The sequence below is a fragment of the Salmo salar genome, chromosome ssa03, assembly GCF_905237065.1.
Source record: "Salmo salar chromosome ssa03, Ssal_v3.1, whole genome shotgun sequence".
NCBI lineage: Eukaryota > Metazoa > Chordata > Actinopteri > Salmoniformes > Salmonidae > Salmo > Salmo salar.
In genome coordinates, this window is record NC_059444.1 from 676,072 (window position 1) to 696,509 (window position 20,438).

Sequence of the window (20,438 nt, forward strand, 5' to 3'; positions counted from 1 at the left end):
CCAATCCAGCCATCAAACAGCTTTGTCACGCTTGAGACGAACCTACCAGCCCCGGGAGTCAGCACAGATCCTGGGTGTTTACCAACAGCCAACGCTCGCCCAGTGGCACCCACTTAAACATGTCTGTCTTCAGACTGTAGTACCGCTGTTATTGAAGCCTCCCCCCGGACTACAGTCTTTTATCAATGGCAGTTATGATATCATTTAGTACCTTGAGCATGGTTGAGGTGCACCCATGAACAGCTCGGAAACCAGATTGCATAGTAGAGAAGGTACGGTGGGATACAAAATGGTCAGAGATCTATTTGGTAATTTGGCTTTAGAAGACTTTAGAAAGGAAGGGCAGGATAGATATAGGTATGTAACAGTTTGAGTCTAGAGTGTCTCCCCTTTGAAGAGGGGGATGACTGCGGCAGCTTTCCAATCTTTAGGGATCTCAGACAATACGAAAGAGAGGTTGAACAGGATAGTAATAGGGGTTGCAACAATTTCGGCGGAATTTTAGAAAGATTGGGTCCAGATTATCTAGCCCAGCTGATTTGTACGGGTCCAGACTGTCAAACGCTCCCTTAAACACTTCAGTGAGCAGGCCTTTCTAATCGACCTGGCCCGGGTATCCTGGAAGGATATTGGCCTCATTCCGTCAGTAGAGGATGCCTGGTTGTTCTTTAAAAGTAATTTCCTCACCATCTTAAATAAGCATGCCCCATTCAAAAAATGTAGAATTAAGAACAGATATAGTCCTTGGTTCACTCCAGACCTGACTGCCCTTGACCAGCACACAAACATCCTGTGGCGTACTGCATTGGCATCGAATAGTCCCTGCGATATGCAACTTTTCAGGGAAGTCCGGAACCAATATACACAGTCAGTTAGGAAAGCAAAGGCAAGTTTTTTCAAACATAACTTTGCATCCTGTAGCACAACCTCCAAAAAGTTATGGGACACTGTAAAGTCCATGGAGAATAAGAGCACCTCCTCCCAGCTGCCTACTGCACTGAGGCTAGGAAACACTGTCACCACCGATAAATCCACGATTATCGAGAATTTCAATCAGCATTTCTCTACAGCTGGCCATGCTTTCCTCGTGGCTACCCCAACCCCAGCCAACTGCTCGTCACCCCCCGCAGCTACTTGCCCAAGCCTCCCCAGCTTCTCCTTCACCCAAATACAGATAGCAGATGTTCTGAAAGAGCTGCAAAACCTGGACCCGTACAAATCAGCTGGGCAAGACAATCTGGACCCTCTCTTTCTAAAATTATCCGCCGCCATTGTTGCAACCCCTATTACTAATCTGTTCAACCTCTCTTTTGTATCGTCCGAGATTCCTAAACATTGGAAAGCTGCCTCGGTCATCCCCCTCTTCAAAGAGGGTGACACTCTAGACCCAAACTGTTACAGACCTATATCTATCCTGCCCTGCCTTTCCAAAGTCTTCGAAAGCCAAGTTAACAAACAGATCACTGACCATTTCGAATCCCACGGTACCTTCTCCGCTATGCAAAATCGGGTTTCTGAGCTAGTCACGGGTGCACCTCAGCCACGCTCAAGGTACTAAACGATATCATAACCGCCATCGATAAAAGACAGTACTGTGCAGCTGTCTTCATCGACCTGGCCAAGGCTTTCGACTCTGTCAATCATCGTATTATTATCGGCAGACTCAACAGCCTTGGTTTCTCAAATGACTGCCTCGCCTGGTTCACCAACTACTTCTCAGATAGAGTTCAGTGTGTCAAATTTGAGGGCCTGTTGTCCGGACCTCTGGCAGTCTCTATGGGGATACCACAGGGTATTATTCTCGGGCCGACCCTTTTCTCTGTATATATCAATGATGTCGCTCTTGCTGCGGGTGATTCCCTGATCCACCTCTACGCAGGTGACACCATTCTGTATACATCTGGCCCTTCTTTGGACACTGTGTTAACAAACCTCCAGATGAGCTTCAATGCCATACAACACTCCTTCCTTGGCCTCCAACTGCTCTTAAATGCTAGTAAAACTAAATACATGCTCTTCAACCGATCGCTGACCGCACCTGCCTGCCCGTCCAGCATCACTAATATGTGGACAACTACAAATACCTAGGTGTCTTGTTAGACTATAAACTCTCCTTCCAGACTCACATTAAGCATCTCCAATCCAAAATTAAATCTAGAATCTGCTTCCTATTTCGCAACAAAACCTCCTTCACTCTGTCACGCTCGTGTGGAGAGACGGACCAAGGCGCAGTGTGATTGGAGTCCCACATCTTTATTTAGTGAAACTTAAAACAAACCAAGAAACAAACAATGACCGTGCAGTACTGAGGTGCAACATGCACTCCCTCAAAAACAATATCCCACAAAGCAGGTGGGAAAAGGGAACCCTTAAGTATGATCCCCAATTAGAGACAACAAACATCAGCTGCCTCTAATTGGGAACCATACCAAGAGCACCAACATAGAAATATATTACCTACAACACCCCTTAGTCACACCCTGACCTACTACACCATAGAGAACCAATGGCTCTCTATGGTCAGGGCGTGACACACTCATGCTGACAAACATACCCTCGTAAAACTGACTATCCTACCGATCCTTGACTTCGGCGATGTCATTTACAAAATAGCCTCCAACACTCTACTCAGCAAACTGGATGCAGTCTATCACAGTGCCATACGTTTTGTCACCAAAGCCCCATATACCACCCACCACTGCGACCTGTATGCTCTCTTCGGCTGGCCCTTTGCTACATATTCGTCGCCAGACCCACTGGCTCCAGGTCATCTAGAAGTCTTTGCTAGGTAAAGCACCGCCTTATCTCAGCTCACCGGTCAGCATTACAACACCCACCGGTAGCACGCACTTCAGCAGGTACCCTCTGCTGTTTCCTGAAGTCCACTTTCATCTCTTTTATTTTGTTGACATTGAGTGAGAGGTTGTTTTCCTGACACCACACTTTGAGTGCCCTCACCTCCTCCCTGTTGGCTGGCTCGTTGTTGTTGGTAATCAAGCCCACTACTGTTGTGTCATCTGCAAACTTGATGATTGAGTTGGGGGCGTGCATGGCCACACAGTCGTGGGTGAACAGGGAGTAAAGGAAGGGGCTGAGCATGCACTCTTGTGGGGCCCCAGTGTTGAGGATCAGCGAAGTGGAGATGTTGTTTCCTACCTTCACCACCTGGGGGTGGCCCCTCAGAAAGTTCAGGACCCAATTGCACAGGGCGAGGTTGAGACCCAGGGCCTCCAGCTTGATGTTGAGTTTGGAGGGTACTATGGTGTTGAATGCTGAGCTGTAGTCAATGAACAGCATTCTTACATAGGTATTCCTCTTGTCCAGATGGGATAGGGCAGTGTGGAGTGTGATTGCATCGTCTGTGGACTTGTTGGGGCGGTATGCAAACTGAAGTGGGTCTAGAGTGGCCGGTAATGTGGAGGTGATATGATCCTTGACTAGTCTCTCAAAGCACTTCATGATGACAGAAGTGAGTGCTACGGGGTGGTAGTCATTTAGTTCAGTTATCTTTGCCTTCTTGGGTACAGGAACAATGGTGGCCATCTTGAAGCATGTGGAGATAGCAGACTGGGATAGGGAGTGATTGAATATGTCCATAAACACACCAGCCAGCTGGTCTGCGCATGCTCTGCAGATGTGGCTAGGGATACCATCTGGGCCAGCAGCCTTGCGAGGGTTAACACATTTAAATGTTTTACTCACGTTGGCCCCGGAGAAGGAGGGGGGGGCGCAGTCCTCATTAGCGGGCCGCAACAGTGGCACTGTCTTATCCTCAAAGCGGGCAAAGAAGGTGTTTAGTTTGTCTAGAAGCGTAATGTCTGTGTCCGTTACATGGCTGGTTTTCATTTTGTAGTCCGTGATTTCCTGTAGTCCCTGTCACATACGTCTCGTGTCTGAGGCATTAAATTGCGACTCCACTTTGTCCCTGTACCGGCATTTTGCTTGTTTGATTGCCTTGTGGAGGGAATAACTACACTGTTTATATTCAGCCATATTCCCAGACCTCGTTCCATGGTTAAATGCGGCATTCGCACTTTCAGTTTTGCACGAATGCCACCATCCATCCACGGTTTCTGGTTAGGGTAGGTTTTAATAGTCACAGTGGGTACAACATCTCCTATACACTTCTTTATAAACTCACTCACAGAGTCAGCGTATAGATCGACGTTGTTCTTCGAGGCTGACTGGAACATATCCCAGTCCACATGATCAAAACAATCTTGAAGCATAGATTCCGATTGGTCAGACCTGTGTTGAATGGTTCTAGTCACTGGTACATCCTGTTTGAGTTTCTGCCTATAAGACGGTAGGAGCAAGATGGCATCGTGGTCGGATATCCCGAAGGGAGGGCGGGGGAGGCCTTTGTATGCATCGCAGAAGTTAGAGTCGCAGTGATCGAGTGTATTACCCCCGCGCGTACTGCAATCAATATGCTGATAGAATTTAGGCAGCCTTGTTCTCAAATTTGCTTTGTTAAAGTCCCCAGCTACAATAAATGCAGCCTCAGGATACATGGTTTCCAGTTTACATAATAAATACATACATAATAAAGTTTACATAGTCCAGTGAAGTTCCTTGAGGGCCATCTAGGTGTCTCTTTGAGGGGAAATGTACACAGCTGTGACGATAACTGACGAGAATTCTCTTGGCAGGTAATATGGCCAGCATTTGATAGCAAGGAATTCTAGGTCAGGTGAGCAGAAGGACTTGAGTTCCTGTATGTTGTTATGATTACACCATGAGTCATTAATCATGAAGCATACACCCCTGCCCTTCCTCTTCCCAGAGAGGTGTTTATCTCTGTCGGCGCGATGCATGGAGAAGCTCGGAGGCTGAACCGATTCTGACAACATATCCCGAGAGAGCCATGTTTCCATGAAACAGAGAATGTTACAATTTCTAAAGTCTCTCTGGAAGGTAACCCTTGCTCGAATAGTAGTAGTAATAGTAGTCATAGTAGTAAAAGTAGAAGTAGTAGTGACAGTAGTAGTAGTAGCAGTGGGAGTAGTAGTAGTAGGTGTTGTAGTAGTAGCAGTAGTCGTAGTAGTAGTAGTAGTAGTAGTAGTAGTATCAGTAGTAGTAGTAGCAGCAACATATTTAGATGTGGAAGTAGTAGCAGCAGTAGCAGTAGTAGCAGCAGGTAAGGATGTAGTAGTACCTGTAGCAACAGCAGTAGTAGCAGTAGTGCTAGTAGTAGTAATAGTAGATGCAGCAGTAATAGTAGTAGATGTAGTAGTAGATGTATTAGCAGTAATAATAGTAGATGCAGTAGTAGCAGTACTAGTAGTAGTAGTAGATGTAGCAGAACTAGTATTAGTAGTAGATGCAGCAGTAGTAGTAGTTGTAACAGTAGTAGTAGTAGTAGTAGTAGATTTAGCAGCAGTAGTAGTAGATGTTGCAGCAGCAGTAGTAGAAGATGTGGCAGTAGTAGTGGTAGTAGTAGTAATACAAACAGTAGTGGTAGTTAAGATGGCATTGGAGAAGAGTATCTTTTGTTCGTTAATTTGCATTATTTGTAACTTATTTTTTAACTTATTTTGTACATAATGTTGCCACTACTCTTATGACCGAAAATAACTTCTGGACATCAGGACTGCGATTACTCACCACGGACTGGCAGAATCCTTTTTTTCCTTTAACGATCCTGACGAGCCGGACGTGAATGATATACTCAGATCCCCGTGATTTTCGTGAAGAAAAGGCGGAGAAAAAGGGGCCAAACGGCGGGCTGCCTTCTGAGAATTTGGAGGCGATCGAATAAACCACCACTTCCTTCCATTCATTCTGTTAGCAAACGAAAATAAAATAGACGACCTACACGGAAGATTAAACTACCAACGGTAAGCTGTAGACCACACTATCTAAAACTATCAACGGGACATTCAAAACTGTAACATCTTATACTTCACGGAATCGTGGCTGAACGATGACTATATCAACATACAGCTGGCTGGTTATACGATGTACTGGCAGGATAGAACAGCGGTGTCAGGTAAGACAAGGGGCGGCGGACTATATGTATTTTTGTAAATAACAGCTGGTGCACGATATCTAAGGAAGATTCTAGCTATTGCTCGCCTGAGGTAGAGTTTCTTATGATAAGCTGTAAACCACACCTTCTACCAAGAGAGTTTTCATCTGTATTTTTCATAGCTGTTTACATACCACCACAGACTGAAGCTGGCACTAAGACCGCATTGAATGAGTTGTATTCCGCCATAAGCAAACAAAAAAACGCTCACCCAGAGGCGGCGCTCCTAGGAGCCGGGGACATTAATGCAGGAAACTTACATTTGTTTTACCTCATTTCTATCAGCACCACCTGTGGCTCAGTTGGTAGAGCATGGTGTGTGCAACGCCAGGGTTGTGGGTTCGATTCCCACGGGGGCCAGTACAAAATAAAATGTATGCATTCACTACTGTAAGTTGCTCTGGATAAGAGCATCTGCTAAATGACTAAAATGTAAGTGTTAAATGTGCAACCAGAAGGAAAAAACCCCGGACCACATTTACTCCAGACACAGAGACGCGTACAAAGGTCTCCCTCGCCCTCCATTTGGCAAATCTGACCATAATTCTATCCTCTATCCTCCTGATTCCTGCTTACGAGCAAAAATTAAAACAGGAAGCACCAGTGACTCGATCAATAAAAAGTGGTCAGATGAAGCAGATGCTAAGCTACAGGACTGTTTTGCTAGCACAGACTGGAATATGTTCTGGGATTCCTCTGATGGCATTGAGGAGTACACCACATCAGTCATTGGTTTCATCAATAAGTGCATCGATGATGTCGTCCCCACAGTGACCATACGTACATACCACAACCAGAAGCCATGGATTACAGGCAACATCCGCACTGAGCTAACGGCTAGAGCTGCCGCTTTCAAGGAGAGGGAGTCTAACCTGGAAGCTTATAAGAAATCCCGCTATGCCCTCCGACGAACCATCGAACAGGCAAAGTGTCAATATAGGACCAAGACCGAATCGTACTTCACCGGCTCTGATGCTTGTTGGATGTGGCAGGGCTTGAAAACCATTACAGACTACAAAGGGAAGCACACCCGAGAGCTGACCAGTGACACGAGCCTACCAGACAAGCTAAACTACTTCTATGCTCGCTTCAAGGCAAATAACACTGAAACATGCATGAAAGCACCAGCTGTTCCAGAAGACTGTATTGCGAACATGCGCTGACCAACTGGCAAGTGTCTTCACTGACATTTTCAATCTCTCCCTGTCCGAGTCTGTAATAGCAACATTTTTTAAGCAGATCACCATAGTCCATGTACCCAATAACACTAAGGTAACCTGCCTAAATGACTACCGACCCATAGCACTCACGTCTGAAGCCATTAATTGCTTTGAATGGCTGGTCATGGCTCACATCAACACCATTATCCCAGAAACCCTAGACCCACTCTAATTTGCATACCGCCCAAACAGATCCACAGATGATGCAAACTCTATTGCACTCCACATAGCCCTTTCTCACCTGGACAAAAGGGCCACCTACGTGAGAATGCTATTCATTGACTACAGCTCAGCGTTCAACACCATAGTACCCTCAAATCTCATCAATAAGCTAAGGACGCTGGGACTAAACACCTCCCTCTGCAACTGGATCCTGGACTTCCTGACGGGCCGCCCCCAGGTGGTAAGGGTAGGTAACAACACATCCGCCACGCTGATCCTCAACACAGGAGCCCCTCAGGGGTGCGTGCTCAGTCCCCTCCTGTACTCCCTGTTCACTCATGACTGCATGGCCAGTCACGACTCCAACACCATCATTACGTTTGCCTATGACACAACAGTGGTAGACCTGATCACTGACAATGATCAGGCCTACCACATCTCCTTTGTCATCAAGACAATGATTGTGGACTACAGGAAAAAGAGGGCCGAGCACGCCCCCATTCTCACACACGGGGCTGTAGTGGAGTAGGTTGATAGATTCAAGTTCCTTGGTGTCCACATCACCAACAAACTAACATGGTCCAAGCACATAAAGACAGTCGTGAAGAGGCCACAACAAAACCTATTCCCCCTCAGGAGACTGAACAGGTTTGGCATGGGTCCTCAGATCCTCTACAATAGACTGACGAGTTTCAGAAGAAAGTATTTTGTTTCTGGCCATTTTGAGCCTGTAATCGAACCCACAAATGCTGATGCTCCAGATACTCAACTAGTCTAAAGACGGCCAGTTTTACTGCTTCTTTAATCAGAACAACAGTTTTCAGCTGTGCTAACATAATTGCAAAAGGGTTTTCTAATGATCAATTAGCCTTTTAAAATGATACATGTTTGCCCTACAGCCATTTCTGTCGAATCAAAAGAATTTGTAAAAAACAATCAGATTTTGACAGAAATATGGCTGAGACGCAAAGAAAATTCAAGGAGAGGGGGTACAAAAATGGTCAGATTAATATTGCCATTGAGAAAATTCAAAACAAAACGAGACATGAGCTTTTTCAAGATCAGTCTCGCAAAAATGAGCATTCTTGCATTCTAACTACCCGCTATTCAAAGTGCTCTGAACAAATTAAGGGAATCGTTCACAAGCATTGGCACAGTATCAGTAATGTGTTTTGAAACCTTCTCTTGGTCGTATTCTCGCGGGGCAGAAACCTCAGAGATCAATTGGTAAACTCTAATTTACCACCCCAAGATATCCCTGCACAACGTCTATTTGCGCCCCCTACTGGATGGAAACTACAAGTTTAATGGCTGTGCTCAATGCAATGGCACTTATAAATGTAGATCTTTCAAACACCCCCAAACAGGGAAACAGATCCCAATCAAAGGTGTTATCACGTGCTCCACTAAGGCAGTTATTTATCTTATAACTTGTCCTAGCATTAAAAATTATGTGGGTAAAACAAAGCGCAAATTAAAAGTATGTATCTCGGAGCATTGTAGCACCATTAGAGCACCAAAAACTCGACTTACCCAGTTGGGGCCCAACTTTTGGAAGAAAACCACTCGATATCGTCTCTACGTTATATTGGCATCGAACACGTCACCCTCCCTAGGAGAGGGGAACCTCGTCTCTGCGTTATATCAGCATCGAACACGTCACCCTCCCTAGGAGAGGAGAACCTCGTCTCTACGTTATATTGGCATCGAACACGTCACCCTCCCTAGGAGAGAGGAACCTCGTCTCTACGTTATATCAGCATCGAACATGTCACCCTCCCTAGGAGAGGGGGTGACCTTGATAATTTATTGTTAAAACGAGAGGCTGCCTGGATTTATAATTTAAAGAGCCTTGCACCCTTTGGTCTCAACGTAGACTGATCTGAAGCCATTCTTGTGATTATTGTGATTTTGCTATTGTAAATGTTTGTAGGCTTCTGTAGCCAAATTGTAACTAAGATCGTACGCTATCGATTTATGTTTTTTGTATGCTATTTTAAGACATGAGAATTAACCAATGATATCGGGGCACACACGGCCATGATTAAAGACACCTGTGTGTATCTTTTGACATTATATAAATGAGGGGCCAGTACAAAAAACAAATAAATGCATGAAATGAAATGTATGCATTCACTACTGTAAGTCGCTCTGGATAAGAGCGTCTGCTAAATGACTAAAATGTAATGTAAATGTGTTTTTCATTATACCCTGATGAAGACAGTGTGTCTGTCAAAACGTTGGACATATATATTTTGTCACGTCCTGGCCAGTATAAGGGTTAATTGTTATTGTAGTTTGGTCAGGACGTGGCAGAGGGTATTTGTTTTATGTGGTCCGGGGTGGTGTTTTGGAAAAAGGGTGTTTGATTTAGTATTTCCGGGTTTTTGGTTTATGGTCTATGTTTATGTATTTCTATGTGTAGTCTAGTAAGTGTGTTTCTATGTAGAGTTAATTGGGGTGGACTTCCAATTGAAGGCAGCTGTGTGGTGTTGCCTTTGATTGGAAGTCCTATATTAGTTGGGTGTGTTTGTCTGTGTGTTTGTGGGAGATTGTTCTGTGTTTAGCCTTGTGCCTTGCCAGACTGTCTGTATATCGGTCGTTCACTTGTTTTGTTATTTTGGTGTTCATTTTGGAAAGTTAATAAACGTCAAGATGAGCGTACACATACCAGCTGCGTTTTTGTCCTCCATTACCGACGAAAACAGTGACATATTTTTGCATCTGAGCTCCTAGAGTGTGCGGCTCTCCTTTATTTTCAAGTGTTCCACTCCGCTAGCCAGCACCTCGCTAAATAGGTGTGCGTTTCTTTCGCCTCTAGATTAAACTTTAATTAGCTAACACAACGAGCCATTGGAACACAGGAGTGATGGTTGCTTCTAATGGGTCTCTGTACACCTATGTAGATATTCCATAAAAAAATCGGCCGTTTCCAGCTACAATAGTCATTGACAACATTAACAATGTCTACACTGTATTTCTGTTCAATTTGATGTTATTTTAATGGACAAAAAATGTGCTTTTCTTTCAAAAACAAGGACATTTCTAAATGACCTCAAACTTTTGAACGGTAGTGTACATATTACCTCGACAAACCGGTGCCCGCGCACATGGACTCTGTACCGGTAACCCCTGTATATAGCCTCATTACTAACCGGTGCACCCACACATTGACTCTGTACCGGTACCCCCTGTATATAGCCTCATTACTAACCAGTGCTCCCACACATTGACTCTGTACCGGTACCCCCCTGTATATAGTCTCACTATTGCTATTTTGCTCTTTAATTACTTGTTACTTTTATTTCTTATTCTTATCCCATAAAAATGTAACTGCATTGTTGGTTAGGGGCTCGTAAGTTGTATTCAGCATTTCACAATAAGGTCTACACCTGTTGTATTTCGGAGCATGTGACTAATATGATTTGATTTGAGTATCAACAGTAGGAGTGTATTAGTGGTGACATTAGTAGTAATAATAGTAGTTATAGTAGTAATAGCAGAAGTAGTAGTGACAGTAGTAGTAGTAGTAGTAGTAGTAGTAGTGGCAGCCACAGCAGTAGTAGTAGTAGCAGCATTAGTAGTAGCAGAAGCAGCAATGACATTAGCAGCAATAGTATTAGTAGCAATAGTAGCAGTATATGTAGTAGTAGTAGTAGCAGCAGCAGTAGTAGTAGAAGCAGTAGTAGAAGCATTATTAGTATGAGTAGTAGCAGCAGCAGTGTTAGTAGTGGTGGTAATAGTAGTAGTAGTAGTAGTAGTATAAGTAGTAGATGCAGTAGTAGCTGTAGTAGTAGTAGTAGTAGTAGTAGTAGTAGTAGATGTACTAACAGTAGCAGTATTAGATGTAGTAGTCGCTCTAGCAGTAGTAGTAGTAGCAGCAGTATTAGTAGGAGCAGTAGTAGCAGCAGTAGTAGTAGCAGCAGCAGTAGTAGTAGTAGTTGTAGTAGTAGTTGCAGTACTAGATGTAGCAAAAGCAGTAGTAGTAGTAGTAGATGTAGCAGCAATAGTATCAGTAGTAGTAGATGTAGAAGCAGTAGTAGTTGTAGTAATATAAGTCATAGTAGTAGCAGTTGTAGTATTAGTAGATGTAGTAGTAGTAGTAGTAGTAGTAGCAGCAGTAGTAGCAGTAGTAGTAGTAGTAGATGTAGCAGCAGTAGTAGTAGATGTAGTAGGAGTAGTAGTAGTGGTAGTAGTAGAAGATGTAGCAGCAGAAGTTGTAGTAGTTGTAGTAGCAGCAGTAGTAGATGTAGTAGTAGTAGCAGTAGTAGTAGATGTAGCAGAAATAGTAGTAGTAGTAGCAGCAGTAGTAGTAGCATAAGTAGTAGTAGTAGTAGTAGTAGTAGTAGCAGTAGTAGTAGTAGTAGTAGCAGTAGATGTAGCAGCAGTAGTAGTGGTAGTAGATGTAGTAGATGTAGCATTAGTAGTACTAGTAGTAATAGCAGCAGTAGTAGTACATGTAGTAGTAGCAGTAGTAGTATGTGTAGCAGCAGTATTATTAGTATTAATAGCATTAGTAGTTGTAGCAGCAGTAGTAGATGTAGTAGTGGTAGTGGTAGTGGTAGTGGTGGTAGTAGTAGTAGTAGTAGCATCAGAAGTAGATGTAGCATTAGTAGTACTAGTTGCAGCAGTAGTAGCAGTAGTAGTAGCAACAGTAGTAGTAGCAGTAGTAGCAGCAGTAATATTAGCAGCAGCAGTAATAGTAGATGTATCAGTAGTAGCAATAGTAGATGTAGCATCAGTAGTATATGTAGTATTAGTTGTACTAGTAGTAATAGCAGCAGTAGTAGTAGTAGTAGTAGTAGTAGTAGTTGTGGCGGCAGTAGTAATATTAGTAGTTGTAATAGTAGTAGCAGTAGTCGCAGCAGTAGTAGTTGCAGCAGTTGTAGCAGCATACATATTATTAGCAGCATTAGTATTAGTAGTAGTTGTAGCAGTAGTAGTAGTACTAGTAGTAATAGCAGCAGTAGTAGCAGTAGTAGCAGCGGTAGTAGAAGCATCAGTAGTAGTAATTGTATCCGCAGTAGTAGTAGCAGTATCAATCAATCGATCAATCAAACGTATTTATAAAGCCCTTTTTTTATCAGCTGATATCTCAAAGTGCTATACAGTAACCCAGCCTAAAACCCTAAACAGCAAGCAATGCAGGTGTAGAAGCACAGTACCAGTAGCTACCAGCAGGGTTAGGGTGTCAAGGGTCAGGATCAGGATTATGGCTGTGTACCTGGCCAGAGCTTTGGCAGCTTTCCTGGCCTGGACGTCTCTCCTGATCAGGATGGTCTCCAGGTTGGTTGGACTGGGTATGAACCCCACCACTCCATCTTCTTTCACCGGACGCCCAAGCCACCAGTCACTATTAAACTTCTGTTCAGACAAGGCAGGCAGGGAACTGGATTTATTATTATTATTAATAATAATAATACATGGGACTTATTTAGCGCTTTTCAAAGGACCCAAATGTGCTTTACAAAAAAACAGGAATCAAAACATAACATCAGACTAAACAAGACATGAATAAAGAGAGGAGTGTGATGCATCCCCATAACCATCATCATTATTATCATCATCATCACTATCATAGAGTTAGGGGTTAAAGGTTAGGGGTTAAGGGTTACACTCTAACCTCTTTGACGTGTAGAAAGTCTCTGGCCTCGAAGGTGACAGCCTGGCCTGGTACTGGGATGTTGTCGTCGTCTGCCGGTATGTAATAGAAGTTACACCGCACAGCAAACGCCACAGGCTTGTACTGGTTAAACAGAGAAGACAACAGACGTACTGGTAACAGCGAAGACAACAGACGTACTGGTAACAGCGAAGACAACAGACTTGTACTGGTAACAGCGAAGACAACAGACTTGCACCGGTAACACATAGAAGACAATAGACTCGTCCTAGTAACAGAGAAGACAACAGAATTGCACTGGCAACACAGGGAAGACAACAGACTTGTCCTGGTAACGGAGAAGACAACAGACTTGTCCTGGTAACGGAGAAGACAACAGACTTGCACTGGTAACATAGAGAAGAGAGAACATGGGGAGGCAGCCTGGTCTCTGAGTAGACGTAACATAATCAAACGTAAATCAGGTATATTCAAATTAGTATGATATGTTACGTTTGATATGGTTACATAACATATACCTTTATTAATAAAAAAGGGAAAGAATGGTGGTTGGTCAGGGTGGATGGGTGGGCGAATAAGGTGAACATCTAGCTACCCAAAGATTGCTTATTTGAGTTTCATCATGGAAACCTTTAGCATTTTAGCTAATTTAGCTAATAACTGTTCAACTAGTTACACATTTTTAGCTACTTTCCAAGTACTTAGCATGTTAGCTAACCCTTCCCCTAACACTGACCTTAAACCTTTTAGCTAACCCTTCCCCTAACCTTAACCCTTTAACCTAACTCCTAAACTTAAACTTAATTCCTGGCCAAGCTAATGTTGGCCAGCTAGATAACATTAGACTAAACAAATTGTAATTCAAAACATAGCATACATTTTGCAAATACGTAACATACTGTAGGTTTTGCAATTCGCAACATATCCTACGAATGGATAATGGACATCCACAAATTAATACCTAGAATACCAGATTTAATGTCTCAGATTTACGTACAGAATAATATGAAATGCTCTGAGACCAAGTAAGGAAGGAGATAGAAACAAGGGATCGAGGTAGTTAGATTGGGGCCTACCTTGGCCTTCTCCAACTGGACCTGGGCATTCCTCTCCTCATGACCATCTAAGTCCCTTAGGGTCTGGAGAGAGAAAGGGAGTCAGAGTTAGACTTGGGATGCTTTAGTTTGTAATGATGAGTTGATGTAGAATTAGACTTGGACCTCTTTAGTTTCTGTTTATTATGTGACGTAGAATTAGACTTGGGCTGCTGTAGTTTGTATTGATGATGTGATGTAGAATTGGACTTGGGCAGCTTTAGTTTGTATTGATGATGTGATGTAGAATTGGACTTGGGCAGCTTTAGTTTGTATTGATGATGTGATGTAGAATTGGACTTGGGCAGCTTTAGTTTGTAATGGTGATGTAGAATTACACTTGGGCCTCTTTAGTTTGGAATGATGATGTGATGTAGAATTAGAATGATCCTTTTTTTAGTTTGTAATGATGATGTAATTTTGACTTGGTCTGCTTTAGTTTGTAATGATGGTGTGATTTATATTGTGGATAAAGAGTTTCCTGTCTAACAGAACTCAGAGGGTGTTCTTTAATGGAAGCCTTTCCAACATAATCCAGGAAGAATCAGGAATTCCCCAGGGAAGCTGTCTAGGCCCATTACTTTTTTTAAACTTTAATAATGACATGCCTCTGGCTTTGAGTAAAGTTTCTATGTATGCGAATGAATCAACTCTATACATGTCAGCTACTACAGCAACTGAAATGACTGCAACATTTACCAAAGAGTTGCAGTTAGTATACCTAAAACTAAAAGCATTGTATTTGGGACAAATCATTCACTAAACCCTAAACCTCAACTAAATACTGTAATAAATAATGTGGAAATTGAGCAAGTTGAGGTGACTAAACTGCTTGGAGTAACCCTGGATTGTAAACTGTCATGGTCAAAATATATTGATACAACAGTAGCTAAGATGGGGAGAAGTCTGTCCATAATAAAGCGCTACTCTGCTTTCTTAACAGCACTGTCAACAAGGCAGGTCCTACAGGCCCTAGTTTTGTAGCACCTGGACTACTGTTCAGTTGTGTGGTCAGGTGCCACAAAAAAGGACTTAGGAAAGTTGCAATTGTCTCAGAACAGGGCAGCACGGCTGGCCCTTGGATGTACACAGAGAGCTAATATTAATAATATGCATGTCAATCTCTCCTGGCTGAAAGTAGAGGAGAGATTGACTTCATCACTACTTGTTTTTATGAGAGGTATTGACATGTTGAATGCACCGAGCTGTCTGTTTGAACTGCTGGCGCACAGCTCGGACACCCATGACTACCCCACAAGACATGCCACCAGAGGTCTCTTCCCAGTCCCCAAGTCCAGAACAGACTATGGGAGGCGCACAGTACTACATAGAGCCATGACTACATGGAACTCAATTCCACATCAAGTAACTGATGCAAGCAGTAAAATTAGATTTAAAAAACAGATACAAATACATCTTATCGAACAGCAGGGACTGTGAAGTAAAACAATCATAAGTGCAGACACATGCATGCCCACACGATAACATGCGCACTATACACACATGTACACATGGAATTTGCACCTTAGATATGTGGTAGTGGTAGAGTATTTGCCTGAGGACACACAATGTGTCGTGTATTTTGTGAATGTATTGTTATGTTTTTAAAATTGTATGTACTGCCTTAATTTTGCTGGACCCCAGGAAGAGTAATGGGGATCCATAATAAATTAAAATACAAATGTAGAATTCAACTTGGGACGCTTTAGTGTGTAATGATGATTTAGAATTAGACTTGGGCTGCTTTAGTTTGGAATGATAATATAATGTGGTATTAGACTTGGGCTGCTTTAGTTTGTAATCAGGATGTAGTATTAGACTTGGACCTCTTTAGTTTATAATGATAATATAATGTAGAATTAGACTTGACCACTTTATTTTATAATGATGACGTGATTTAAAGTTAGACTAGGGCCTCTTCAGTTTGTAATCAGGATGTAGAATTAGATTTGGGCCGCTTTAAATTGTAATGGAGTTAAAGTTAGGCTGTTTTACTGTACAGAGTTTCTGTGATGTCACTGGGTTATTGCCTGGATTCAATATGATCTCGCTTGTGGACAATGCAAGTTTTAAAGGCAATGTTACCTCTTGTGGACAATGCTGTTTTTAAAGGCAATGTTACCACTTGTTGTCAGTGCAGCTTTTAAAGGCATTGCTACCTCTTGTAGACACTGCAGGTTTTTAGAGGCAATGCTACCTCTTGTAGACAATGCAGGTTTTAAAGGCAATGTTACCACTTGTTGTCAGTGCAGGTTTTAAAGGCAATGTTACCACTTGTTGTCAGTGCAGGTTTTAAAGGCAATGTTACCTCTTGTAGACAATGCAGGTTTTAAAGGCAATGTTACCTCTTGTAGACAATGCAGGTTTTAAAGGCAATGTTACCACTTGTTGTCAGTGCAGGTTTTAAAGGCAATGTTAGCTCGTTCGCATTCAAGGTAAACTCTGCAGATTATGACTTAATTGGAAATACATTTTAATTGTCAAACGCTGTATAACGCAATCTAATGCAGTCCTGATTGAATCCCAGCCTATGTGTTGAGGCAGTGGGCAGGTTTTCTATCTTCCATTTAGAATACATAGTTGTCAATCTGTTCAAATTCACTTTTTCATCATAGCTCAATGTTAATCCGACCGTTACAATTGTTCTCATCATTGTTGCCTCTCTCGCTCCACTGTTATAACTGTTCTTCACTTCCCTGTCTTTCCTTTCTTCTGCTAGAATGTTCTAGATACCTTGCTCCATTTCTGCTAGAAAAGAGGAGTCATCTCTGTCTAAAGCCCAGTCAACCCTAACCGCTAAGAGGATTGCCCTATTCAGGTTAATAGAATCAGCCTGTAGCCTGCAATAGAACACAGTAGTCTGTATACAACACATTAGACTGGCCGGTAGACTGCAATACAACACAGTAGACTGTAGACTGCAATACAACACAGTAGACTGTAGACTGCAATACAACAAAGTAGACTGTAGACTGCAATACAACAAAGTAGACGGTAGACTGCAATACAACAAAGTAGACTGTAGACTGCAATACAACACAGTAAACTGTAGACTGCAATACAACAAATTAAACTGTAGACTGTAATACAACACTGGAACAGCCCTGTAGAATGTACATTATTGGCAGAGCTGGCATTTGTCACATAAGAAATTTGAGATGCAGTTCGATAATGCCAACACATCTGCAATTGTCTCCATTTCTCTACCAACATCAGAAACTCTTTCATCCCTCTGGCCGACACTTGTTGGTATCCACTCAGTCCTCCTCCCAGTAACCCTAACCCTGTGTTTCAGATAGGCCCAGTCCTCCTCCCAGTAACCCTAACCCCTAACCCTGTGTTTCAGATAGACCCAGTCCTCCTCCCAGTAACCCTAACCCTGTGTTTCAGATAGACCAGTCCTCCTCCCAGTAACCCTAACCCTGTGTTTCAGATAGACCCAGTCCTCCTCCAAGTAACCCTAACCCTGTGTTTCAGATAGACCAGTCCTCCTCCCAGTAACCCTAACCCCTAACCCTGTTTTTCAGGTAGACCCAGTCCTCCTCCCAGTAACCCTAACCCCTAACCCTGTGTTCCAGATAGACCCAGTCCTCCTCCCAGTAACCCTAACCCTGTGTTTCAGATAGACCAGTCCTCCTCCCAGTAACCCTAACCCTGTGTTTCAGATAGACCCAGTCCTCCTCCAAGTAACCCTAACCCTGTGTTTCAGATAGACCAGTCCTCCTCCCAGTAACCCTAACCCCTAACCCTGTTTTTCAGGTAGACCCAGTCCTCCTCCCAGTAACCCTAACCCCTAACCCTGTGTTCCAGATAGACCCAGTCCTCCTCCCAGTAACCCTAACCCTGTGTTTCAGATAGACCAGTCCTCCTCCCAGTAACCCTAACCCTGTGTTTCAGATAGACCAGTCCTCCTCCCAGTAACCCTAACTCCTAACCCTGTGATTCAGATAGACCCAGTCATCCTCCCAGTAACCCTAACCCCTAACCCTGTGTTTCAGATAGACCCAGTCCTCCTCCCAGTAACCCTAACCCTGTGTTTCAGATAGACCAGTCCTCCTCCCAGTAACCCTAACCCCTAACCCTGTGTTTCAGATAGACCCAGTCCTCCTCCCAGTAACCCTAACCATGTGTTTCAGATAGACCAGTCCTCCTCCCAGTAACCCTAACCCCTAACCCTGTGTTTCAGATAGACCCAGTCCTCCTCCCAGTAACCCTAACCATGTGTTTCAGATAGACCAGTCCTCCTCCCAGTAAACCTAACCCTGTGTTTCAGATAGACCCAGTCCTCCTCCCAGTAACCCTAACCCTGTGTTTCAGATAGACCAGTCCTCCTCCCAGTAACCCTAACCCCTAACCCTGTGTTTCAGATAGACCCAGTCCTCCTCCCAGTAACCCTAACCCTGTGTTTCAGATAGACCAGTCCTCCTCCCAGTAACCCTAACCCCTAACCCTGTGTTTCAGATAGACCCAGTCCTCCCCCCAGTAACCCTAACCCCTAACCCTGTGTTTCAGATGGACCCAGTCCTCCTCCCAGTAACCCTAACCCCTAACCCTGTGTTTCAGATAGATCAGTCCTCCTCCCAGTAACCCTAACCCTGTGTTTCAAATAGACTCAGTCCTCCTCCCAGTAACCCTAACCCCTAACCCTGTGTTTCAGATAGACCAGTCCTCCTCCAAGTAACCCTAACCCCTAACCCTGTGTTTCAGATAGACCCAGTCCTCCTCCCAGTAACCCTAACCATGTGTTTCAGATAGACCAGTCCTCCTCCCAGTAACCCTAACCCCTAACCCTGTGTTTCAGATAGACCCAGTCCTCCCAGTAACCCTAACCATGTGTTTCAGATAGACCAGTCCTCCTCCCAGTAACCCTAACCCCTAACCCTGTGTTTCAGATAGACCAGTCCTCCTCCCAGTAACCCTAACCCTGTGTTTCAGATAGACCAGTCCTCCTCCCAGTAACCCTAACCATGTGTTTCAGATAGACCAGTCCTCCTCCCAGTAACCCTAACCCCTAACCCTGTGTTTCAGATAGACCAGTCCTCCTCCCAGTAACCCTAACCCCTAACCCTGTGTTTCAGATAGACCAGTCCTCCTCCCAGTAACCCTAACCATGTGTTTCAGATAGACCAGTCCTCCTCTCAGTAACCCTAACCCCTAACCCTGTGTTTCAGATAGACCCAGTCCTCCTCCCAGTAACCCTAACCCCTACCCCTGTGTTCCAGATAGACCAGTCCTCCTCCCAGTAACCCTAACCATGTGTTTCAGATAGACCAGTCCTCCTCCCAGTAACCCTAACCCCTAACCCTGTGTTTCAGATAGACCCAGTCCTCCTCCCAGTAACCCTAACCCCTAACCCTGTGTTCCAGATAGACCAGTCCTCCTCCCAGTAACCCTAACCATGTGTTTAAGATAGACCCAGTCCTCCTCCCAGTAACCCTAACCATGTGTTTCAGATAGACCAGTCCTCCTCCCAGTAACCCTAACACTGTGTTTCAGATAGACCAGTCCTCCTCCCAGTAACGCTAACCCCTAACCCTGTGTTTCAGATAGACCCAGTCCTCCTCCCAGTAACCCCTAACCCTGTGTTTCAGATAGACCAGTCCTCCTCCCAGTAACCCTAACCCCTAACCCTGTGTTTCAGATAGACCAGTCCTCCTCCCAGTAACCCTAACCCTGTGTTTCAGATAGACCCAGTCCCCCTGTATGTTTCAGAGCAGCCATGCAGAAAGGACTCACACAGAAATGAAGGGATTAACAGTCAACACAACAGATGGTACATTATCCTATTCTTCCCTGTACACACACAAACACACAAACCGCTAAACACTTTACCTTTTTCTTTGGTGGCATGTTAGTCTGTTGTAGGTGAGATATCCGTTGGTTTCCCTGACAGCTTTAGTCCAAACAAGGACCCATATATCACAAAACAAACTCCTTCTTTACAAACTACTGTTGCGCAATGTATCCAAAGAGGCTGTTTGATAGACGCATAACATTCGTAGCAGATTCCTGAGAGAAGAGCCCTTTGTATAACCAAGGGCAGAATCCAAACCCCTGGTGAAGTGCAGCATGGCTGAGGATTCAGAGCTGAGTGGTGTGAATGACTTCAATAAGCCTCTTTATCAGCTAGCCTGTATTAACAGACAGTGTAGTCACCCCTCCAGAGCCTTGGTGGAATTAAAGGCTTAGTCCTCAGAGAGACATCTGTTGCTTCCTCTGTACAGCATACTGTTCTACGGAGCTGGGGTATAGGACTGGGGTATAGGACTGGGGTATAGGACTGGAGTATAGGACTGGGGCTGGGGTAT

At 43.9% G+C, this 20,438-nt stretch overlaps 1 protein-coding gene across 1 annotated transcript in view; it reads right to left on the reverse strand.

The window, feature by feature from the left end:
• Nucleotides 1–20,222, reverse strand: part of cacnb2b (calcium channel, voltage-dependent, beta 2b) — an 87,392-nt gene extending 67,170 nt beyond the window's left edge. The window contains exons 1-4 of the mRNA XM_045714329.1: nucleotides 19,963–20,222; nucleotides 14,113–14,175; nucleotides 13,037–13,159; nucleotides 12,593–12,777 (exon numbers count right to left, since the gene is read on the reverse strand). Of these exons, the coding sequence (XP_045570285.1) occupies nucleotides 12,593–12,777; nucleotides 13,037–13,159; nucleotides 14,113–14,175; nucleotides 19,963–19,980 (389 nt within the window). The 5' untranslated portion in view covers nucleotides 19,981–20,222. The remainder of the gene's footprint in view (nucleotides 1–12,592; nucleotides 12,778–13,036; nucleotides 13,160–14,112; nucleotides 14,176–19,962) is intronic.
• Nucleotides 20,223–20,438: the final 216 nt, after the last annotated feature.